Genomic DNA, 25,800 nt, shown 5'->3' with positions numbered 1-25,800 from the left:
CACTCATCTATCTATCCAGTGTTTAAATGCTGTATTGTAATTATTTCGCCACTATGGTCTATTTATTGCCTTACCTCCGTTATCCTACCTCATTTGCACACACTGTAAATATACTTTTTCCTACTGTATGTTTGTTTATTCCATGTGTAACTGTGTTGTTGTTTGTGTTACACTGCTATGCTTTATCTTGGCCAGGTTGCAGTTGTAAATGAGAACTTGTTCTCAACTAGCCTAGCTGGTGAAATAAAGGTGAAATAAAAAAATAAAACAAATATTTATTTCTAGCAGTGGGTATTTCTACTCACTTATTAACAGGCAGCTTCCAGACTGGGCCAAGCCTGCGGGTAGGTCACACACACACACACACACACACACCCTGCTGTTCCTCTGCTTCACTCTCCTTTACGCCTGACAGGGCACCCTTGCTGCAGTCTTGGAAGGACTGTGGTTGGTCAGAAAGTTTCTGTCCTCTGAGTAGGGAAGGTGAGCAGAAGTTGCTGCTCATTAACCATCTCATTAACACGCAGGTTCCAAGGCAGACACTGTTAATCACTGCCCAGTGTGGAGTCTACCTTTATAAAGGAAGTAGCCGTGCTGAAGAGGCTGAATGCAGGAGGCATACACTGTTGTTAAACTTCTGTTGTTAGACTTTCTTTTTCGACTAACCGAATAAGACTTGTATGTATGTTCATGGTTTAAATGAGGCGGTACTACTCCTGACAGTAGAGAAGAGGCGGCAGGCAGATATTGGATGTGACCAATAAGGACTAAAACTATGAGTTGGATTTTGCCGGGCTGTGACAGCTGGAAACTTGCAGCGGCATGGAGAGATAAAACATGCAGAGGGGTAATGAGATGAGCATGAACTGACTGGATAAAAGAGATGGCTCTAATTAAAGGGATTACACACGCTTACACTGAGGCATGGGCTCAGAGGAGCCACGCTGCACACCGATTATCACACACACCTAATGTGAGCCTCACTGTCATCTCGGGCGAGAAGTGGAGGAGGAAGAGTTACCCTTGAGCAACTCCTGCTCAAACTGAGCTCAGAATAGTACGGAGGCAGCACACATGCGTATTTCAGCTGTCATAGCAGTCAGAAAACATGAAGAATTGAAAGATAAAATGGAGGAGAAACAGAGAGAGATGACAATCAATCACCCTCTGTTCTACGGTACTGTACCTCCAATCTTGGCATTGTAGGCCACCCCGACTCCACAGATCCCATTGTTGGCCATCGCTGCCACCTCGCCAGCACAACGAGTCCCATGCCTGGAGGGAGAAGGAGGCGGAGAGAGGGAGGGAGGGAGGGAGGGAAAGAGACAGACACCGAGAAAGAAAGACAAAGAACGAGAGAGAGCGAATGAACGAGAGAGAGAGAACATGGGGATGGAGAGAACGGGGGGGAAGGAGAGAATATAAGTCCTCATCTTGATGTGATTTATCCATATAAACACAGTGTACATTAGCTACAAACTACATAATTGTCTCCAGGCAGTGTGCATTATCTATGAATGGAGCTCTTGGAGAGAGTAAATTAACAGATTCAGGAGGTTGTGTAGGAATGCACTCCCTGCGATACTGTGGTCTGAGATGGCCATCGACAAAAAACAAACTCATGTAGACAAGTCCTTGGCTCTGGCTGCCTCTCAGCTGTAGCCAAGAGGAAAACAGTCAGTCAGTCAGTCAGTCAGTCAGTCAGTCAGTGAGCAAGGGTCATGAAACACTAGACTGTTCCCTTCCAGCAGGCCTGACCTTGAGTCTGGGGCCGCGGGGCCTGCCGGCAACAAGGAAAGGCAAAATGAGCTGACATGCTACCATCTTACGGTGGGGGAAACAAATTAGATTTGCCATTTCCACAAAAGGGCTTTTCATTGGGTCTGTGCCTCTCCGGTTTGATCTCTCCCTCTCAGCGCTGCAGGGGATCGGTGGAGAATGTGGACCACCACATTCCAGTCAGGTTCATTCCTCCGCTTGCTCTGCTCCACCGGATGGACACGGACACTAAACGTCCTCCAAACCACCAGCTCCCCAGGACAATCAGTGGGAGCGGATAATGCCAGGGGTAGGATACGCAAGATCAGCAGAGAGCAGCTCCACTGCCCAGGAACACAGCCCAGCCAGCAGGCTCCCATTCAGGGTGAGTAAATAAACCAGTACTATGGTGTTCTATCATAGCCCAGGGGAAATACCCCAGTGGGCTGAAAGAGACTGACATCCTCCATTGATAACTTGCATGTGGTCTCAGCATGTGGCTCTATGGAGCACTGAGACTGAGCCACCAGAGCTCTATGAAAGCAGCAGCATATGCAAGCTGTTAGCCATGGCCCTCGATGAGCAATTAAAGAATATGAAAGGGACTTAATGCCTCCAGTACCTGTGGGACGTCTAGTAACTGCCATTTAATTCTGGGGGGTCAGCTGTACTCAAACAACCTCCGCAACACTTTAACCTCATTTATCCAGGCCTGACTGATGGGCGATAGGCTAGGCTAATGTATTCCCTTCATTAAACCCACAGGGCGGAGACCAGGCCCCGTTAAACAAGAGGATCAGAGAACGCTGCACTGTGGCAGTGGATCAACCAATCCATCTGAGATCTCTTTAGACACAGCTATGAGCTGCGAGTCAAAGATTAATGTCAGAGTTACCCCTGAGTGCTAACAAGTGTCATGGAACCTGGATTAACTGCAGGACCAGAGGGCCTTTTAACGACATGCTTGAATAGTGAAGGGTAGAATGTGTAGAAGTAATTTAAAGAAAATTTGAAGATTACACCTAAAGAATGACTCTCTCACTCACACACACACACAAACACACATGTAGGCTGGCAGCTAGTACACCGCTATCAGTGTGAACTGACAATGGAAGATTGGCAATGAACTTAATCTCCACTTTCATACCAGGGCAGGTATGTTAGTCTGTCCAGGCAATGTTTGTAAGTGATCCATCCCTTTGTAGTGGTAGGAAAGCAGGCCAGCGATGCAGCAGATAAGGCACAGCTCAGATGTCTGAAAGGATGTAGGGCAAGCCCAAGCTTATAACACCAGTCTGTCTTGAGCCCAGTCATATCTGCCTCTGACAAATACATATCCACCTAGACCTGACACGTTCTTCTGGCATGTGATGTTGCTAGTGTAAAATCAAAGGACACGGAAAATATCCCAATCTGAGCACCTTCCAGAATCTAAGACATGCTATCCTTTTGATGCAAAATGTTCTCTCCACGAGACAAGTGCATTTTGATCCATTTGCACCACTAAAGGCGTATGAACATATCTAAAAAGGTTGAAAATGATCCAGGCGAGACCATTTGGTGTCACTCGTGTTGCAAGACATCTTAGGGCCAGGAATCACACAATGGTGGCGTGTCGACTGGCCAGCAACGCAGCACAGCAGCAGTCCATCTCAGAGCCACACAATGTGCTTATCTGGCCTCCTCATTCAGAGAATGTGAAAGACATAACTGGTTGGGTCAGCAGCCCAGTCAATCACATCCTCCGAGTGAGTGGGCCTTTACAGACTGTGGGTTGCTGCGCCAATGGAGAGGGAACAAAGCAAACATGCTGCGGTCATCCAGTCTGGTCTAGGGTGAAAGTGGGCTTTTGGAGGTGCTGGAACTGCTGAAGAAATGGTTTGTGAAGTCTTCTTTAATGGAGGAATGAACACTGACAGACTGACCAGGTGAATTCAGCTGAAAGCTATGATGCCTTATTAATGAAACATGTTAAATCCACTTCAATCAGTGTAGATGAAGTGGAGACAGGTTAATTCAGGCTAAGGTACATTTTTCCCCATTTCCGCCTGACTGACGTGCCCAAAGTAAACTGCCTGTTGCTCAGGCCCTGAAGCCAGGATATGCATATAATTAGTACCATTGGAAAGAAAACTCTGAAGTTTGTAGAAATGTTAAAATAATGTAGGAGACGATAACACAATAGATATGGTAGGAGAGAATACAAAGAAAAACCAAGCAGATATTTTTGGGGGGGGGAGAGCCCATGCTCTTCCAATAGAACGTATAGGGAAAAAATGTAATCTAGCTCCCAGTACGCAATTCCTATGGCTTCCACTGGATGTCAGTAGTCTTTGTTCAAGGTTTCAGGCTTGTTTCTTCCTAAACGAGGAAGAATTATGAGTTTCAGTACTGGGATACAGACTTGGAAATCAGACTATGCGCGCGACGAAGAGGACGCGCACCTGCTAATATCGTTTTCCTATTGAACATACTTCTTTCCTTATGAAATATTACAGTTTAATTACATTTTAGGGTATATGAGGATTAAATAGAAATGTATTTTCACTCGTTTTAACAAAGTTTAGCAGTAGCTTCTTGGATTCCTTTCTCTGCATGTTGAACGAGTGGATTACTCAAATCAATGGCGCCAACTAAACAGACTTTTTGGGATATAAAGAAGGATTTTATCTAACAAAACAACACTACATGTTGTAGCTGGGACCCATTGGATGACAAATCAGAGAGATTTTTAAAAAGTAGGTGAATATTTAAATCGCCATTTGTGAATTTATGAAACCTGTGCTGGTGGAAAAATATTTTGATGTGGGGCGCCGTCCTCAAACAATCGCATGGCATGCTTTCGCTGTAAAGTCTATTGTAAAACGGACAGTGCAGTTAGATTAACAAGAATTTAAGCTTTTAACCGATATAAGACACTCATGTTCCTAAATGTTTACTATCCATAATTTTTATGATTATTTATTTGAATTGCGCGCCCTCCAGTTTCACCGAAAGTTGTCCCGCTGGCGGGACGCCTATCCTTGGGAGGTTTTAAAGAAAGATTGTTAAGCCATGAGACAATTGAGACATGGATTGTGTATGTGTGCCATTCAGAGGGTGAATGGGCAAGACAAAATATTTAAGTGCCTTTGAATGGGTTATGGCAGTAGGTGCCAGGCATACCGGTTTGTGTCAAGAACTGCAAAACTGCTGGGTTTTTCACACAACAGTTTCCTGTGTGTATCAAGAATGGTCCACCACCCAAAGGACATCCAGCCAACTTGACACAATTGTGGGAAGCAGTGTCAACATGGGGCAGCATTGCTGTAGAAAGCTTTCGATACCTTGTCGAGTCCATGCTCCGATGTAATTGCCCCCTTACACTCTAACTGGTTGTGCCACCGCTGCAACCAAATGCTTCCTGTAGTCGTTGATCAGTCTCTCACGTCGCTGTAGAGGAATTTAGGCATACACTTGCATGCAGAACTACTTTAACTCAGCGTCATCTATGGGTTTTCAAGCATGACCTGCTTGTTTCAAGTCCTGTCACATCTCAATTGGGATTAGGTCTGTACTTTGACTAGGCCATTACAAAACTTCAAATTTGATTGTGTGTTTTGGATGATTGTCTTGACATAATATTATGTTTCAGGCTTACAGCCAAATAACCACTGGGGGTTCAACCAGTTGGCCAGAGTCAAGGTCACTTCCAACTAATTTCCTGATGCAATGGAAGCACACAAACAAACAGAACATTCCCAAGATTTTCTATGACAATGATCAGTTTACATTTGACATTTTAGTCATTTAGCAGATACTCTTATCCAGAGCGATTTACAGGAGCAAGTAGGGTTAAGGGCCTTGCTCAAGGACACATTGACAGATGTTTCACCTAGCCAGCTCGGGATTCAAACCAGTGACCTTTCGGTTACTAGCCCAATGCTCATAACCACTAGGCTACCTGCCGCAAAATTGAATTTCAATTGATTCGATTTCCTGCATTTCCTCAGCCTGGCATTGACATGGGATTGAACCCAACCTTGTGGTGTGGTTACAAAGGTTGTTACTGAGCAAAGTTCTGGTGTAGGCTATATGAGGGGGCTCAGATGAATTGGCCTATCAAAACACACTGAGCTCCACTCTGGCAGAACAAAGTGACGTCTCTCACTCACACAGGGGAGGAGGGCATCATTCATCATCAAGTCACAGTGAGATAAATTAACATCACAGAGCCTTAATATACCCCTGACACACAGTCTGGACTGATCTGACACACTGGCAGACTCACTTACCATCAGTCACAGACCAGAGGACAGAAAGTTTAACTACTTTATATTACTGCTGTAAAGTGTGCAGTTAAAAACGCCTTCCATAAAACAACCATCAATGCTATATAATATAGATGAACTAAATGTACTTGCCTGGGATCAGACACTGACTCATGTGAGTGGGTCGGCCTCCATCTTATATTTCATGAAAGAATACACTGACACTCACGTTCAACACAAAGACTCTGAATCACACCGTGCTGGGATGATAAACTACAGTATGTAGAGAGGAGGTGTATCATCAGTAACAGATTATAGTTCCCTTCAGTTTTACGGTTACTGTTTGTAATGAGATCAGCTCTGATCCAATCCCTGGACCATCTGTTACAGGCATGTTGAATAACAATGTTTATAATCTCTGTCTGAGTCACACACACACACACGAGATGGTCTCATATTTGAGGTTAAAAATAGTGGCAGCGGTTCTGGATTTTCTGGAAACCCGATTTTCTGTGGCTAAAGATCTCTGCTTATGTGCTGGATTTTTTTAAAAGGTAGCTGCCGCCCACTCCGCTGCCTTCCTAGCTGCCGCCCACTCCGCTGCCTTCCTAGCTGCCGCCCACTCCGCTGCCTTCCTAGCTGCCGCCCACTCCGCTGCCTTCCTAGCTGCCGCCCACTCCGCTGCCTTCCTAGCTGCTGCTCAGTGCTCTACTGCCGCTTCCATCTCCTTGATCAGCGGTGAACGCCTTTGTCTGGTGTAGCCAACAAACTTCATGTGGTACACAAAGGACATGTTCCAACTACTGCATTCCATGCCTCAGTAGGTTATTAAGCATAAGAGTGATTTCATGCTCTGTTTTCAGTCGGGGAGTTAGGCTACATGTAGCTATTTGCATTGTACAAAAAAAGAAATGATCAACATGTTCGTACAAACTTGAGTTTTGCATTGGGGCAAAAAGCAATCAACAAGTGGGGAGTTACATGTCGCCATTTAGGCAGCATATCAAACACAAGACAGACACGCAGTCGAATTAGCGATTTTAATGTTCCTGTTTCGTCATCATTGCAAACATCGGCTAAGCAGGAGGCGGACAGGCAGTCAAAGAAGTAGTGTTCTTTTTCAGCAACTCTGGCTTGTGGCTACAATATGGCAGCAACTACAAAGATTAGCCTACATCACACAAAATGCTAATTGTTTTTGCTCCAATGCAATGTGTAGGGACTGCGTCCTGCTTGTGGAACTGTAATATTCGTTACAACAGACAGAAGGTTGTAGCCTTCCTAATGGCCTTGAATGTTCGTTCAAATCGCTGCAGGGCTTTTATTTCAGCTGTTCAGAACTATGAGGCAGAGGCTATCACCATGGTTCAGAAGAGGATGAGTAAAAGAGAGAAATGTGAAGGGAGTGTGAGCAGCAGCAACATAGAAAACTGCGCGCGTAAAATAACAAATGCGCAGAACGGGATTCCGATCCTTAGGGTTTCAAGGAGGGGCGGGAGCCAAAACTCTATTCACAGCATTAATAATATCCTCTGAATCTTTGACTAATTGTGTAACAATGCTCTGCAGTCTCTACACAACGGTGATATTTATCTAGAGGGATAAGAGCAACAAAAAGCCATGTCAATGAGTTGAACACAACAGGCAATATCTGATTACAGACACACATGTCTGGAGAGAAGACTCAGACTTACACACAGCTACAGCTGGCTGCCAGCCCAAAGCTAACCATTAGATTAGCATTCATTCAAAGAACAGACAGCCCTACTTGCATCACATCACTGTGTGGAGGAAACACCTTCTACTCAAAGATTCTTAAACACTGACTCAACTGAAAGCAGACAGGCAGTGTCCAGGCACTCCGGTACACCCATAGGGTAATACCTCACAAAAGTCACGTTGAAACATTAGACTAACTCTGAGTAATTGCTCTACTGTAGTCTGGAAGATAGGCACAAATCTTGGATCAGCTCCCCCAATCCTAGGCTAGAACTCAAAACTGACAATGAATTAGACCAAGTGCTAATTCTACTCTTATGTAATGACGTTGGGTCAATTGTCTTTGTCCTTGCTTTAATTGACAACTGCAGTAGGTCAAATAATCCATCTCCGTCAGACCACTAGCTGGCCGTTCCTCCTGGCAGAGTTTACCATTAGGCACGGATCTAGGATGAGCTTACCATGCCCAAAACCTCACCCGTAGGGGGAAAATGAAGCTTAAGCTCAGTATGAATGGGCAACTCCATCCTTCCTTCATCTGGGCTGCAGTTGAGCAGGAAATGAGGCTGGTACCTGAGGAGCTGCAAGTCAGCCTGACCAGAACTACTGGAGCAGAGACACGTCCATCTCCATCGCTAGTCTTAACACCACTGACAAAGCCAGTTTTCAACTGAACTGGCCAGAAAGTAATACATAAAGGTAAACTGAGGATAGGATACTGTAGACGGTGTTGGAATGATAAACTAGGAGACGAACGAGACAAACCTCCCAGAAGTTTGGACTAACTTAACCGAAGGGCATATTAAAATAAAACAAGAAAGCTGATTTCCATGGTAAGCTAAAACAACATCATTGTGCTGTGAGAATGCTGATTTGTCTTTCTCCTTAGCTGGAACTCATATTTCATAGTTATCAGTTTTGAAAGAACATGGCTCCCATACTGTTGTGCTGAAACCATAAGGCTACAGTTTGATGAACTTTCGGGATGATGCAGCCAATTTGGTGCTCACATCCCCATGGCAACCAGCTGCCTCCTGAAAGGTCTTAACATTAGCACAATAAATGTTTATACGAGGGGAAACCACAGGTGGAACTTCCATAAAGACACAATATTTCAAACGGAACCATAAGAAAAGAGATTAGCGAGACAAATATTTTTATGTGGGAAAAACTACAGGTGGAACTTAAAGTTTCCTACAGAGCAGAAGCACAGTGCTAACAGCCATTACGTCCTTTCAGGTCATACATGAAGTTAGACCTATTATGATGAAACTTCCTAAGGCAGGTCCAATTGGAAGCTGTAAAATACCATCCAGTCCACAGAAGTCCTGGTTCAAAATCCAAAATGACACCCTATTACCCATAGTGCACTAGTTTTTAATGGTGCCAAAAGCAGTGCACTACATAGAGAATAGGGTTCCATTTGAGCCTGGGCCGTAGACTGTCTTTGTGTGAGAGCTCTTCTCTCTCAGATGCCATATTGGGCTATTGATAGCTTGACAAGGTGCTCCTTCCACTCGCTGTTTTTCCTAACATGAATTAATTACTGAGAAGAAAATCATTTGTGTTCTCTGAGGCTGGGCCAGTGGCCCCAGCTGATCATTAGCCTGCCTGCCTGCCCCGAGGTAAATCTGGACAACTGCTCTGGCCCCGCTCCTACTTAATCAGCTGACTAATGAGTTGACCTACAGGACAAAAGGTCTCTCAGTGTTTATGGAACAGAGGCAGAGGGGGAATACAAAGCAAACATCTTGTGTAACTAATCTGAGACGCTGTAAAATGAATCAACCTGGGTTGTTCTGTGGAGTGCTCCTGATAAAGAGCCTTCCTCCCAACACTGACGACCGGTCACATTAGGAAGAGGGATTTAACGTTCCAAAGGAAGGATGGGCTGTAATGAAGAACAAGCATTCTCCTCCTCTAACTGATAGCAATATTTGATAAGTCAGAATGCAACCTTATATAACATCAATTGAACTATTTTCCTTGGCCCCTGCAGCCTTGGCACAGACACAAACATGTGTGTGTACTAGACAGTTCAAGCCGTGAGCACACAACCTGACATGTGACAGTGATACAGCGGAAACTGAAAGCAAAGACTACACAAACACACATGCCTCCTGTTACAAAGCAAGAGGTATTTCAGTCTTGCACTAACAGACACAGAGCGCTGGCACCCTGGAGGCCTGAGAAAAGGTGATCAGATGATGATCACCTGCACTTACTGCTACCAGCAATATCCCCACAATGTTCACCCAATATACAGCTACATTACTATGTGTGTACAACTACAGTACAGTTAATCTAAGTTTCTTGTCCTTGATGGTATCTTGCAGCAAGCCAATTTAATGTAATGCACGAGTCAAACTCCCTGGCTCTTTTTAATTAAAAATATGAATAACGTGATATCAGCCATAGTACAGCAGTTACAGCACCGCGTGATAAAATCAACTTCCTCCAGGATGTAAAAAAAATAATCTCAAGTCTACTTCCCACTGCTTTACCAAAATACCTCAAATAACAGAAAAGCCTCCATTGGCAAAATCAATAACAAGAGAACCTCAGTTCAAATCTTATAGAAATTATCCTGCGCTAGACCTAGCTTTAAAGCCTGCCACTCCCAGCTGAGGATGGGCATTTTGGGAAACATTCAATACATAAAAAGAAAACCCCCTCAATTCCAATTTTAGCTCGCAGCAGAGTACCCTAGAGAGACTGAGCATCCTGGTCTAAGACAGTATGGCTGCAGAGCCACAGGGCCAGATCACATGTTGACTTGGACAAACACGGGACTGAATGGCCACATTGCTGCAGAGGAGTGTTCCTCACGCAGGGGAAGAAAGGGAGCTTTATGGAGGTGAACAGAGCTGGGCTTTCTGCAGGGAACAGACCCTTACACAGCCTTACAGAGCTCCAGCCTGCCCACAGGGTGTTTACACACGCCTACACCAACCCCACGCAGTTACACACACCTCAGTCCTGCCACGGGGAAGCGAGGCAGAGCTGGGCGGCTGGAGATAAGGGATGGGGTGAGCTAGGCAGGGAGGAGAGTACAAGCCAGGAGGATTCTCAGTCCAAAGGCATTTACTGCACTGTGTGTGGGGGACAGGGGAATCAACTGTCTGTTGGCTGTGTGTATGCTGGGGGGAATCATAATGTATGGCTCTGTGTGTATGCTGGGGGGAATCATAATGTATGGCTCTGTGTGTATGCTGGGGGGAATCATAATGTATGGCTCTGTGTGTATGCTGGGGGGAATCATAATGTATGGCTCTGTGTGTATGCTGGGGGGAATCATAATGTATGGCTCTGTGTGTATGCTGGGGGAATCATAATGTATGGCTCTGTGTGTATGCTGGGGGAATCATAATGTATGGCTCTGTGTGTATGCTGGGGGAATCATAATGTATGGCTCTGTGTGTATGCTGGGGGAATCATAATGTATGGCTCTGTGTGTATGCTGGGGGAATCATAATGTATGGCTCTGTGTGTATGCTGGGGGAATCATAATGGATGGCTGTGTGTATGCTGGGGGAATCATAATGGATGGCTCTGTGTATGCTGGGGGAATCATAATGGATGGCTCTGTGTGCATGCTGGGGGAATCATAACGTATGGCTCTGTGTTTATGCTGGGGGAATCATAACGTATGGCTCTGTGTGTATGCTGGGGGGAATCATAATGTATGGCTCTGTGTGTATGCTGGGGGAATCATAATGTATGGCTCTGTGTGTATGCTGGGGGGAATCATAATGGATGGCTCTGTGTGCATGCTGGGGGAATCATAACGTATGGCTCTGTGTGTATGCTGGGGGAATCATAACGTATGGCTCTGTGTATGCTGGGGGAATCATAACGTATGGCTCTGTGTGTATGCTGGGGGAATCATAACGTATGGCTCTGTGTGTATGCTGGGGGAATTATAATGGATGGCTCTGTGTGTATGTGTGTGTGTGTGTGTGTGGTAAGTGGCAGAGCTCCATTGGCGTTAGCTCTTACTCCACCGTTTCACTTTCTCGCCTTGACAGCAGGAGGCTCAAGATCCATGGCTATACACACTAGTGTAGGAAGTAATATATGCACTGTCGTTTTACTTAAGGCCATCTCCATCTCTCCTTACACCAGTCTGGCCTCCATGTGGACAGTGCCTGCTCCAGACCCATGCAGTCTCAGTTGGAGACCTTTGATTTCCACCAGCGTCTAACTATAACCCTCTTTGCCTGTCATCACCAAGCATGGTTAGCTTCAAGATAAAAAAAAGGGGATTTGGCTAGCAGCCCGAAAACAGCAGATTACGGAAAATCACAAATTTAAGTCAGAAAGGGGAAGCATGCAGGGGAGTTGAATGAGAGGAGCAGGCCTTTCCAGAGCCAGGAGATTTGATGTGTTCGTTAACACTGATGAAATTAATTCAATCAATTCAGGGCAGCAGAGAAGACATCGGGGGCAGCAGAGAAGACATCGGGGGCAGTAGTAAACAAGTCTTAATGCCATCTGCTCAGGCCACTGCAGTAAAGCTGCTTTCTTCAAATTCACTTAATCCCAGGAGATTGACTCCACTTAACTAGGCCACAGAAATGCCCTGGTAGCAGCTGGGTGATTTAAGACTCTAAAGCACATGCGTTTGCTCTCAATTGGGGGGGAGACCCAAAACCCATTGAGATGTTCTCCGACCCTCTAAGAGTCTACTACTTCAATCTGTCTCCCGGTTTATTAAAATATCTCAACTGTCACATTCAACACATTCATTGAGTGCATTTCCCTTTCTCTTTTCACTCAGAGAAGCTCTGCTCTAACAGCTGACAGACCTGGACCCAAGCCAGAGTGACGGTGCCCATAACTCACTCCATTACCCCCCAGCTATTCCAGCTCCCTTCCTCTCTCCAATAGAACCACACACCCAGCTGACTGCATGAGAAATGACAGTATTTTTATGGAGGACACCACAATGAAACAACCTATTCATGTCGAGGCATGACGTTTCCTGTGTGTTGCGTTAAGTATTGCCTAATATAAGAACCATCCTACACATCTCTTCTCTCAGAACTGAATCATAATGTGGCATGGGCACACGACGTGACTCGTATTTCCATGTTAAATCATGCATTGACGTCAATGGTAGATCTGTATAAAGAATCCAGTTAGGCACGGGGAGATGAAATTCTGCTGTCACTGAAACAGTGTCTTTTTAAAATCAGGGTCTTACCGGTTGTCGTTGAGTTGTGTGTATCGTGGCTGAGGGTCTGGATCTCCGTCATTCACATCATAGCTGGCGTCTGGGTCCTACAGGCAGACAGAGACAATCAGAATCACTCATCTATGATAAGAGGAGTAAAAGTCTAGGGGTGAATACCAATAGTCCAAAATGGCCTCCTCTCCTCATCAACATGGATCATGGAAAGGAAGCCACCTTAAACTATTGAGATGCAGCAGCCCCAGCCTTGAAGCTAGGAGTAATATGACGGTGATACTCACATAGTTTGATATAAGGTCTGGGTGGTTCTTCTCTATACCATCGTCCAGGATGGACACCACCACTCCCTTCCCAGTGTAGCCCAGCTCCCATGCACCTTTAGCATTCAGGTCACGATGATTAGCATTGTACTGTGGAGTAGAAAACACCAAGAACAGTCAATGGAGTCTAAAGATCCATTACAAGACACATGTTAGATGACAAAAATGATCAAACATATCTTCGCATCATCAAATTAAGCAATATATTACAAATCTCTGAGGTAGCTTATTGCTATTATAAACTTGTTACTAACGTAATTAGAGCAGTAAAAATACATGTTTTGATACCACGGCTGTTAGCCAATCATTCAGGGCTCGAACCACCCAGTTTATAATTGTTTATATGAAATGAAAAAAATATACCGCGATCGTCTCCAAACAGAAATATATAGATGAGTGTTTGGGTGGTGTGTCCCATGAGAAATGTGTCAGACTGCATTAGACATCAATCATAACAGAATATGACTAAATCCCCACGGGAGGCAGACGGCATCCTGTGGCACTAGACAGGCTTACAACATCCTGTGGTGCTAGGCAGACAAAGACAGACAGACAGACAGGCAGACAGACTCGTCACTCAGCATGTAGCATCAGTCCCAGACCAGACCCAGCATACATCTCTCATCAGAGCCACCCCGAGGGTCTCTGTTAGTGGACAACCAGCTAGCAGGGTAATGGTACAGAGACTTCTACACAAGCCTTTTGGTATTCTCTCCACATCATACTTGACCTTTGGTCAAATACCATGTTTGATGCCTTGCAGTTCACAGCCATTTCTCTAGAATGCTGCCGCAATTTAATGTAATTTGTCTGAAAACTGTCCTACTATTTTCCTCTCATCCAAGGCCTTCAGTGTCGGATACCAAACCCCCTCAGTGTCGGATACCAAACCCCCTCAGTGTCGGATACCAAACCCCCTCAGTGTCGGATACCAAACCCCCTCAGTGTCGGATACCAAACCCCCTCAGTGTCGGATACCAAACCCCCTCAGTGTCGGATACCAAACCCCTCAGTGTCGGATACCAAACCCCTCAGTGTCGGATACCAAACCCCCTCAGTGTCGGATACCAAACCCCCTCAGTGTCGGATACCAAACCCCCTCAGTGTCGGATACCAAACCCCCTCAGTGTCGGATACCAAACCCCCTCAGTGTCGTCTCACTCAGAAAATCCTGCTCAAATCTGGAAATTACCCTGAAAATTCTCCAGGTTCTTGTAATGGTCTTGGACATTGGTATTTCTGTATTTTTCCTATACCTAAATTGACCATTCTTACTGCATTAAATATTGGCACATGAACAAACTTTCCTGCCTTCGAAATCTCACACTGTGCCTTGAGCATTTTTTTTATCCATGAGGGACAGACCAGTGATATGAGCTGAGGTCATACATAAGAATAAGCAGAGGAAGTAGCAGCAGAGTCTATCCAAGTCCTTATCATAGAGAGACAGTGTAAACTGATGACATAGATCCTATCTGCCACCGAGAACCACCTGGGCTGAGACTCGGCTCCCAGACTCGGCTCCCAGACTCGGCTCCCAGACTCGGCTCTCAGATGCTCATACAACAGCACCCCATCTAGAACACTGCTTTGCCTGACTGCACCCTTGTTACATGCACACTACACCCTTATAAACACCACAACATTATACCTTTGCTACAGCTACATGCTCCCACTAAAACTAAATACCCTTTTTACACTCCTTACACCCTCACAACCATCTCATTGCATACTCTCTACTCCTCATACCTCACTCCACAGTAGCCTTACTAAACCCACTAACCACAAGCAGCACCAGCTGTACCTCTCCATACTTCTCCATCGCAGGGCCCCGGGTTCCCTGCCTCCCTCTGTAGTGTGATAGTAAACTGCTTAAGTCAAATCAGTGTGCCTGGAGAGTTCGCTAGCGAGCTGTGTGCGACAGAGCTGTGTGCGACAGAGCTGTGAACACCGGAGGGGAATTAAATGTAGCTAGTCACACTGGTGAAGTCAGCCGCCCCCCCCCCCCAACAACAGCTCGGGGACATGGGGCGAAATTGGATTTGCTTCAGCTCCAGCGTGAGCGTGTTGTAGAATAAGCGAGGAATGTTTGTTTGTTGAGAATTACAATCAACTCTTTTATATTGCCTTGAACCTTCTTCGAGACTAATTAAAGGTGGAGCAAAGTGAAGAGAAATCACAACTTGTTTATCTCACCGTTTCGTTCACGGACCACTGGATCAGACTGTGTAACCTTCTCTAAGTCAAAGTGCATCACTTTGCATTTAAGATGATGCATACAGTCAATAACTGAGACTGGTTTACTTTCAGTCCTTTATTTGTATTCACTGCCTCGTTCGGGGACTGTGCCATTGTCTGGGGAATAAAATAAATAGATGAATTCAATTTAAGACTGGAAACCCAAATGTGTATGTCGTTCTGATAATGGACTCCTAAAAGACCATGGTCATTAAGCAGTCCATTCTGCATCAACCAAGACGCTTAATCGCATCCACTCCTTCAGACAAAGAGCCGCCATGTATTAATACAGTCTATTGAATAGAGCAAAGTTTATTTTTTTACTCAGCCAACAGGGAACTATCCACTGAGTTATTGAGAACGGGCAGAGCGATCAAACAGAGCGCTGGGCACTGCTGTGCCACTGTATGGGCTCTTATGTCATTTCCCTTTTAATAAAGAGACTGGCTCTATAGAGCAGGAGGAATTACTGATCAACTGAGAAGAGGTTTGAACTGTGTCTCCTGACAACACCGTGGCTTCAGTGATGGGCAGTAGTCTGAAGTTGTCCGAGAGGATGTTTCTGAAATGTCAGTCCATACACTGAGGAAGCCATTGTGGCTTATTTATGACAGCAATGAAGCGCTGAGAGTGGGTATTGATTTCTCTCCCTACGCATTTGAGACACATTCTTCCTCATATTTTTCCTATTGAGAGATAATAAAGCGATAAAGACTGTTAAACGTCAGCCAGACTTGGTCTACTCACCAGGTACCACTGCTGGGTAAACTTGGGGTCTGAGGGCTCTGTGTAGATGTCTCTCTTCTTCCTACTCTTCACCACCTGCTGTTCTGCCCATGTCACCTGAGGAACACACACACACACGGAGAGAGAGGCATCAGTCATGGCATCAAACAGAGAGACGTGATTACATTCAGCTTGGGTACTCCATTAAAGTGACATCAAACAGAGAGACGTGATTACATTCAGCTTGGGTACTCCATTAAAGCTGGAATCCTTAATGGTGAAACGACCACATTCGTTCGCAAAACTACAACAAGTTATTGCAAACTGTTATTTTTTTCTTCATTAGACATTGTACTAGTGAGAAGCAGCAATGTGTACTGCAATTTTTGGACCACATTGGGCGACACTCCTCACATCCACTTCGTCATCAAAACAAAAACAATAACAATAACGTGGGGCAGACAGAGACGCCGTTTCCCCTACTGCGGATTCCATCTTTAAGTAGACTCGCTCACCATGCTAATATGCGGATGGGAATGCCACTACTCCACTAGTAACAGGGATTTCAACCAGGAGGGCCATTACTGAAGTAACCGTGCTAATACGGCACTCAATATACCAGAGGAAGACCATTAGTACAGGGTATAAGGAATAACGATGAGCAGGAGGGAACATGAGGGTCACCGTTTGCCCCGAATGAAAGAGAAATCTAGTTTCAGCAAGCAGAGCAGGATGACAGCAGAGAGAGATAAAGGCAACAGCAGTTCTAACATGTGTTTCAGGAGCTCCTCATTAGAGACCGAGCCTAACGACGGCCTAGGCTGAGACTAATTACAACTGCTAGATGAGGTCAGATAGGGGGCCACACACACAAAAAAAAATCACATTAACGCAGACAGACACACAAACCAAAAAAACACAACATAGAAAGGAGGATATACACACACACACACACACACACAACGACACCCAGTCTTTGTCCTCAGTCTCCCTCCTCGCTGTGCTCTGCCTCCCCACACAAAGCCTTGGTAATAACAGTAAGCAGGGAGGGATTTTTCTGGATTACGTGTTCATTGTGTTTTATTTATTATTTTTGCCAGGTATTACTGCGCTGTTGGAGCTAGAAACTGTAAACGACCAATAAAATGTGATTTGATTTGAGCGATTCTTCTCTGGGAGTTCCATCCGGCGTGCGGCAGAAAGTGTGGACAGAGGCAGATTGCACACAACGACACCCCCTCTACGGGCTGCTGTCTCCCCGTACAGTGGAGTGGCTGAAAGGGACGCAGGCAGAGGGGGAAGTGGAGAGAAGGGTGTGGAAGAGAAGCTGCAGCAGGGAGACGAGACTGCTGCAAGGACAGAGAGGCAGGCATGAAGGTCAACCAGGAACCACAGTAGCCCCCTCTCTGCCAACAGCTCAAACCACAAGTGTCAATAACACCAAGGTTACTACCGACACAACACACACCTTTATGCGCTGCCCTCCAACCAATAATTGGTGTACAGAAGTAGAAAATAAAAATTGGGGGGAGAAATCGGATGTGTTTACATGAATCAGTGTTGAAAGGCCCTTGCTGGTTGGCAGTTGTACAGAATCACACTGGACCAGATGCTTCCACAGTGGGTGGCCCCTTCACAAGGTCAACACATTAAGAAGAATGGGGGACTGGGGGTGGGGCGCTACTGTACTCACAGCAGCAATATGAAAACATAGATAACAAGGCGGGATTTGTCTGTGTCCTACAGCAGGGGATATCAGATGAAATAGTGGGGCATGGATAGGAGAAGAGGTTTAGGGAGGCTGAACCACTCTCCCAGGTCAGTCTATGGGGGCATCACAATACAAGAGGCTTCTCCTCCATGTCTCCTCGTCTCTGCACTGACGCTAAGGTAGGTGAAAGCCAAATGACAGGATGCCTACCAGGAATTTGCTGTCCGAGTTTAATGTCAGTTCAGGTAATGGAAAGGAGATGAGGAAGCTACGTTAGACTACTGAGATGTACCATCCGACTTCACTCCATTACCCATGAGTCCATGTGGCTTCCTATCAGGAAGCAACACTTTCCACTCACCAGCTCCCCACTCACCAGTCACCAGCTCTCCACTCACCAGTCACCAGCTCCCCACTCACCAGTCACCAGCTCCCCACTCACCAGTCACCAGCTCCCCACTCACCAGTCACCAGCTTTCCACTCACCAGTCATCAGCTTTCCACTCACCAGTCATCAGCTTTCCACTCACCAGTCACCAGCTTTCCACTCACCAGTCACCAGCTTTCCACTCACCAGTCACCAGCTTTCCACTCACCAGTCATCAGCTTTCCACTCACCAGTCACCAGCTTTCCACTCACCAGTCATCAGCTTTCCACTCACCAGTCATCAGCTTTCCACTCACCAGTCATCAGCTTTCCACTCACCAGTCATCAGCTTTCCACTCACCAGTCACCAGCTTTCCACTCACCAGTCATCAGCTTTCCACTCACCAGTCAGCTTTCCACTCACCAGTCATCAGCTTTCCACTCACCAGTCATCAGCTTTCCACTCACCAGTCAGCTTTCCACTCACCAGCTCCCCACAGAATAATGACGACTGAGGCGACATCAAAAATAACGTTCAAAAAGGAAACAGTGATATTGCATGGCCAGAAGGAACATGGTTTTCCCCTTACTGTTAGTCTCTTACTCCGCGATTTACTGGCGGCCACAGAATGAGGCTAGGTCAACCATGCGGAGAGTGAGAGGGCCAAACGAGGGAGGGAGAGGACCCCTGTAATTGTGCCATGCCACAGTCTGGACTCGTTCTCCTGCAAACAAGGCATTAACAAGGCCTGCTACAAGACCTCTTAATCACAGCTCTAGCACACTCAGTCAGGCATGCAGATTAGCTGCTGGTACTGGGCTCACTATGTGGTGTGTGTACTGAGAACACACAAAGCACATTAGAGAGAAACTCACTTTCCATGAAATCAACAGTCTAAATGGTAACTCAGGGCAACACTGTTTACAGTCTGCATTTGACCAATGGAGCCTGTCACTGCTTTCATGAACTCTGCCAACCACAGTACCACCAGAAATAACTGTTGATAGTTTGTTACCTTGATGCTCCAGATGGAAAACCTCCATCCAGTTCAACCAGGGGAGGTTCTAGACTGTTAATGAAGCGTCTGCTAAGCTCAGACAGCGGCAGCGGGGGGGGGGGGGTCAGTATCTCTTAGGTTATTGATCAAAACAGGTCAGTCATGAAAGAGAGCATCCCAGAGTAGCTAAATCCTCGCTCTTAAGATGCACAGGGTTATCAGTAGCACCTGACTGCATAGAGGATGCACAAGCATTTCGCTACACTCGCATTAACATCTGCTAACTATGTCTATGTGACCAATAACATTTGATTTGAGGATGGGAAGGCTAAAACTCACATGGCGCAACCAATCCTTTCCATAGCACTGCTCTTTTGAAATTAGCCTAATGGATCACCCCCAGAAGACAGCATTAATGAGGCTTGTGTTTTTCATTTGAGACAGGGAGTGAATAAACATTTTGAATGGATGGATTTAAAATCAACACAATAAGACAAGAGAAGTTAACTTTGTCTCTGAGTTTATAGTTTACAACAGATTACCATCCGATCCTCAGTCAAGACAGACAGACGTTTCCAATGTTCATTACGCTTAAAGGCCTTTGCCAGAGTTTCCCTATCGCAAACAGAGATAATTAAGCAAATGTTTGAAAAGGGAAAAATTGGAGCGAGTCAGAGAGGGAGTCTCCGGGAATTCTTAAACAGACCGAGTGAGGTGGAACAGAACAGAGAGAACCAGCTAGCAGTTAACAGATAAGATCTCCATTATAAATGGGTCCGGATGCCAGCTATCTGAGACGGCTTTTCTCCTCGCTCCAGACCATTCACATACAGGACCCCGGCTGCTTGGTTAAACACTGCTGTCCAGCAGATACTGAGCACACAGGTCTCTGTGCCTTCCTTCCTGCCCTCTTCCCCTCCATATACAAACATGAACACAACCAAACAAAATACAACCTTTGGCCCACACCAAAGCAACAACCACAGCTAGAGTACTATTACCATGGCAGAGCATGGCTGTAGTGTTACATTGCTGTAGTAAAGGTAGCTGTATGGATTGTAAAATGATTAGGTCCAGGGGTTTTCCCTGACCAGGAATAACTTGTGGTAATACTGATGGCTGGATTGATGGCATTTCTATGGGTATATCGTTTAGGCTTAACTAACACAATTTCACTACAGCAATAGTCTTACAACAGCAGCACAATATTAGAGCAATGCATCACCATTAGATGTGAATGAGCAGCCGGGCCAAGCCCAGGCATTAGCTCCCCGATCAGCGGGGTCTGTCAGCCAGACTGAGTTTTGGCAGAGTCCCTGGCCGTTTAGTCCACAGTAATGTGAGGGTCTTTGAGCAGGGTTTATTGCTGCTTTTGTTTGGGATCCATCTCCCCAGTGTGACTGCTGTGGGCCACAGGGCTGACCTGACCTGAGCAGAGGAGGCTCCCCTTTCTCTGAGGTGCTCTGGGAGAAAAGGAATTCAACAACAGGAAATGGAGCGGCGGCGAGAGAGGAAATCCCGTCAGTTGAGTGGTGAGGGGAGGAGTGGGGTTGGGGCGGGAGCAGTGTTGTTTTGGTGCTGTGCTGCTAAGGGTAAGAGGAGATAGTGGGAAAAGCATTGTGTGGCCTGTACGCCTGCTCAAGACAAAACAGCAGTGAGACTTGGCCACACAGTTCGCTGGCTGAATGACCTCCCATAACGCTGGGAAACCAAAACATGGGTTCTCTGCAGTCGGCAGGAACGGGACTGGGTAGGGGAGGTGTCCACTGGCAGACTGCAGTAGCACTTAGTCCTTCCCTTAACACACAATGGACTTCCCATGACACTCCATAGTTACAGGGGATTTTCAATTGGGGGTTCCCAGGGGATGTCAGTACCACCGGTCCTGTTCATTCACACCAAGTCACCCCCATACTCAATCACACACATCTCTGTTCTTTGTACATGGGAGGGGAAGAGTACCTCTGAATCAGCAGGTCCTGCATACCTTTAAAGCTGTGTTTTGTACAGCATGTGAACTGCCAGCCGCCCCCATTAGCAGAACAAGCCCACAGCAGCACCAACATTAGTTAGTCAGGGGAGGAACTAGCGGTGAGTGTGACTGTGTGTGCATATCTGCACGTGCATGTTAGCTTTTCCTGGACATGAGTCTGGGTTTGCATTACAAGCCCTCTCTCTCTGATCTTCCCATCTAGACCTGAGCTGCGCTGAGTGACAAACAGCGGAGCGGTTCTGAGCGGCTGCTGCAGATGGCAGAACATTCATTGTGCCGCAGTTCAAACGCTCGCCTTTCACAGCCATGGAAACACAGCCAGAGCATAAAGAGCTACAGAGGGAAACACGAGACCAGGAGACCACAGAGGAGTGAACTACACACAGCCCCAGCGACACTTAAATCCCAGACCTTTTAAACAGGGCCCCATCACTCAAACAGCCACAGTACACACTACATACACACAATAGGAGTGGAAGAGAAATCAGACATGACAGGCATTAGAAATCTAATCTAAACCTAATCTATTCAGAGGTGGCTTGAGAATGAGCTCATTAGACACCACAGTATAGCCAAGCACTGTATACGTGTGTGTATGTGAGTAGCATGTTTAGCATGCTCTCACCTCCCAGCCCTAACGTAAAGCAGGGAAAGGAAACGAACCAGGCAGATGTAGGGTGTCAGAGACATCCATTAAAAGCGGGTGATAAATGAGAGCTCAGGTCTCTGGCACTCTGCCCTGCGGATGTTAGCTCACCGCGGTCCCCTCTGCGTCGACCCTCACCCCCGCTGCCTGCCTAATGGCCGCTCCACAGGTGGTGATGTAGTACCAACGGCTCCTCCAGTCATGTTATGGAATGTAAGTTAACAAATCCAACCTAGCTACAGTACAGTGACTCTCAACCTCTTTCACATACTGCCCTCCATCACCTCTCACCTCTCTCACACTGCCTGTGTTGTTAATGGGAGGTGCATTACAGTATGACTCTAGATTAATGAATCCTCTTTCAACAAGCCCAATCCAACCCCCACCCTCTGTTGCGGCTGGTGAAGTCATGTTATTGATATAACCCATCCTCCGCTACACTCACATCCCTCCACCCTCTCTTGCTGCACACTCACTCTCAACCTCCTCATCCGCTTTGATACACTCACCCACCCACCCACCATCATCTACACACAGTCACACCTCCTCCCAAGGTGTCTTACCTGGGGCTCTTTTTGTAGACGGACGTGTCCCCCTCGGTGATCCGACAGAGACCTCTTCTCCACAGAACGGTGCCGGAAGTGATAGATGTCACCAAATACCTGCAGACAGACACATACATATAGGATTATTAATCCTATCACCCAATACTTGCAGACACACACAAACACAGTCATTAATCCCAGCATCACTTAGGGAGATGTTAGGGAGATAAGGCATTCCATTTGCAAGAGGCCTCTTTACACTACTTCTATGACACAAACTAGGTCCAGGATAGATACTTGTGTAGTTAAAAATTGTCAAGAGAATCTCTTTAAGGGATGTCTCTCACACTACCTCCGGGACAAGTTTTCCATTACCCGGTAATAGCTGGCTTTCGTCCTATCAAAAAATAGAAAAGCCAATAAATAAAATTGGCGCAGGTAGGAGAAAAAAATCCATGTAAAATAATGCTTTTCAGCCTATTCATTGACGGAATTACCAGTTCATGTAAATACATTAGACTGGTCATGCTTAAAAATTGGTCTATAGGTTACTTTGCATAATTGAGTGGAATTGAATTGGTGTGTGTACATTAAATTCATTATGTATCTTATTTATCACACCCGTACAGCATACAGATACAGAGCCTTTGAGTGGAAAATCTGTCATACAGCACAAGCACTGCTGCTGAGGTCTTGTGCTTTCAAGACAACTGGGAAGGAGGTCAAATCATGATTTCAGGGATCTTCGAATTCCGAGTTGGATGACCGTTAGAATTTTTACTTTTTTTCCCCCAGTCGGAGCTTGTTTTTTTTTCAAGTTGTCTTGAATGTGGCTTCAAACTGCAACGGAAGGCAGGCTTCATCGGCGTGCCACACACTACTTTGCAATAAGCTGGAGGCAGTATGCATTTCGAAAACATATACTTAATCGTTTGAAACCTGAAATGTTTTAATACACGAGGCATGTCTTACCTTGCTTCAAAGTAGCCTCTATTAGGTCGCCTCACTTTGTACATTTCTAATGGATATTTTCACATGAAACTGCTTGCATGTTCAGTGCCCTTTTGACAATGGTGTTTTCCCACTAATTGCATTATGGAACAAACATTATTGCGTAGCCTACTGCCTTGTGCGCATTGCTGCGCTTATAATAGGTTATTAACATTAAGCTAAACATTTTGATCTGATCTCATTGCTTTTTAACGTTGTCTGCAAACAAGCAAACAATGGGTTTACAATAGCGGAACCATATTTCGGTAATCCAACCAGTTGAAAATATGCGTTGGTACTTAATGAATATGATCTCAGATCAGTTGTTGTCTGAGACATTACTACTAATGACAAGATGACAAAACTGTATCTTGGAAAGTCGACATTCTAGTTATCAGATTCACATGGAATTGTTGTGCAATTTAAATGTTTAAATATGAAACTATTTGTGAAAAGATGAAATGTAATTTTAGCTTCTTAAATGAGTGAACGGTTTGTCATAGAAACTCTGCTCACTCAGAGGCCCCGCCCAAGTGAACAGACATTGGTTGTAAACTATGAAACACGCCCTTCTTTCACCACTATATAAACCCGTTGACGAATATTCAACTTCCTGTTCCAAGGACATGAGGACTTGCGGTCCCTGCGTTAAAAGGACAAGATCACCAACAGAACTAAGCCAACCTCAGCGTGAGCTCTGGTTGAACGACAAGAACCTAACAAAATTAGCATCTAATTTCAACGTGAAGTTGACGATCAACACGCCGAAAGGATGAATTTCGACTATACCAGCCAGAATATAGCATGAGCTTAAAGTATGGCAACTTGGTATGAACTTTGAACTCTTATTCACTAAAGAAGTGATACCTACTAACCGTTGCGTTAGTAACAGCAGCTGTAAACGTGGGCTAGTAGAGGACGGACAGAGTATCCATTCTACCACACTCCAGTTCACTACTAGACATTCTTCAGAGGACAAGAAATCCATGCTGGACAATCCAGCCTTCAATCTATGACCAATCTACCGAAGCGCAGCTCAGAGTAAACATTTATTGCATTTTTCCTTTTTCAAATGGGCGGTTATTTAGAATGCTTAAGATACTGTATTTACGATAGCATAGCTGCCTACGGCCCGATAGAGACAAAATCTTTTTGTTCCTCAGTCTTCCCGCTCTTTCATTCAAAACCCAACCCCCTTTCTTTGTGTAACCAGCCGTCATATCTGTTCCGTCCGCTAGGGACGTTTTCCTTTATGACATCATTTGTAATCAATGTATGATCCATTCTGTGTAGAAGTAATTCTGTGTGATTATTTAGGCATTTAGTAAATAAATAATTAAACCAAATTTTGTATTGCTGATTCAACTTGTTAGCCAGGGTTCGTGAAGATAACCAAGAAATTACAACTTTCAGATGAGACTGAATAAGGCGACGATTAAATATTGACTGTTATTGAGGTAAAAGATGACCAGGTCTTTAAGAGTTTATTCGGAAGATAACAGCTCTATAAAACATTATTTTGTGGTGCCCCGACTTTCTAGTTAATTACATCTACATGATTAGCTTAATCAGGTAATATTAATTACAGAGAAATTATTTTATAGAATAGCATGTCATATCACTTAATCCGGTATAGCCAAAGACACGACAGTAGGAAACATCTCCACTCCGCTGATCCTCAACACTTGGGCCCCACAAAGGTGCGTTCTCAGCCCTCTCCTGCACTCCCTGTTCACCCACAACTGCGTGGCCATGCACGCCTCAAAGTCAATCATCAAGTTTGCAGACGACACCACAGTGGTAGGCTTGATTACCAACAACGACGAGACAGCCTACGGAGAGGTGGTGAGGGCCCTTGGAATGTGGTGTCCGGAAAATAACCTCACTCAATGTCAACAAAACAAAAGAGATGATCGTGGACTTCAGGAAATAGCAAAGGGAGCACCCCCGATCCACATCGACGGGAGAGCAGTGGATAAGGTGGAAAGTTAAGTTCCTCGGTGTACATGAATACTGTCGCTGTACATTTCAAAAGTGCTGAACAAAGTTATATTGACTAAGTCCATCTGCTGTTGGGACAGTTATGTAGGCCCTAACAGTTTGTGGGCACTGTTTGTCACCGTTATAGTGCAATGAATGTATTGTTTAGTGTTGTGTAGTGGCTTTGCTGGCATGGATCCAAATTATTATTTTTTTGTCCCCACCAAGATCTACATTCTAAAATCGCCACTGAGCCTAGGCTTACTGGTTGTATGAATTTGGGATCTATCGTCCCACAACTGTCCCAGAGTCCGTTTGAAATAGGTTATTTCTTTCTCGACAAGCTGACCAATAGAATATGTAGC

The 25,800-nt window shown here is 45.4% G+C and overlaps 1 protein-coding gene across 4 annotated transcripts in view; it reads right to left on the bottom strand.

Moving 5' to 3' along the window:
* Positions 1-25,800, bottom strand: part of LOC106562248 (furin-1) — a 98,577-nt gene that overhangs the window by 22,383 nt on the left and 50,394 nt on the right. For all 4 annotated transcript variants that reach the window (XM_014127011.2, XM_014127008.2, XM_014127012.2 and 1 more), the window contains exons 3-7: positions 22,484-22,582; positions 16,227-16,322; positions 13,203-13,331; positions 12,934-13,010; positions 1,187-1,275 (exon numbers count right to left, since the gene is read on the bottom strand). In XM_014127011.2, coding sequence (XP_013982486.1) covers positions 1,187-1,275; positions 12,934-13,010; positions 13,203-13,331; positions 16,227-16,322; positions 22,484-22,582 — 490 coding nt within the window. The remainder of the gene's footprint in view (positions 1-1,186; positions 1,276-12,933; positions 13,011-13,202; positions 13,332-16,226; positions 16,323-22,483; positions 22,583-25,800) is intronic.

Source organism: Salmo salar, chromosome ssa11, assembly GCF_905237065.1.
Source record: "Salmo salar chromosome ssa11, Ssal_v3.1, whole genome shotgun sequence".
NCBI lineage: Eukaryota > Metazoa > Chordata > Actinopteri > Salmoniformes > Salmonidae > Salmo > Salmo salar.
This window is presented reverse-complemented; position numbering and strand designations above follow the sequence as displayed.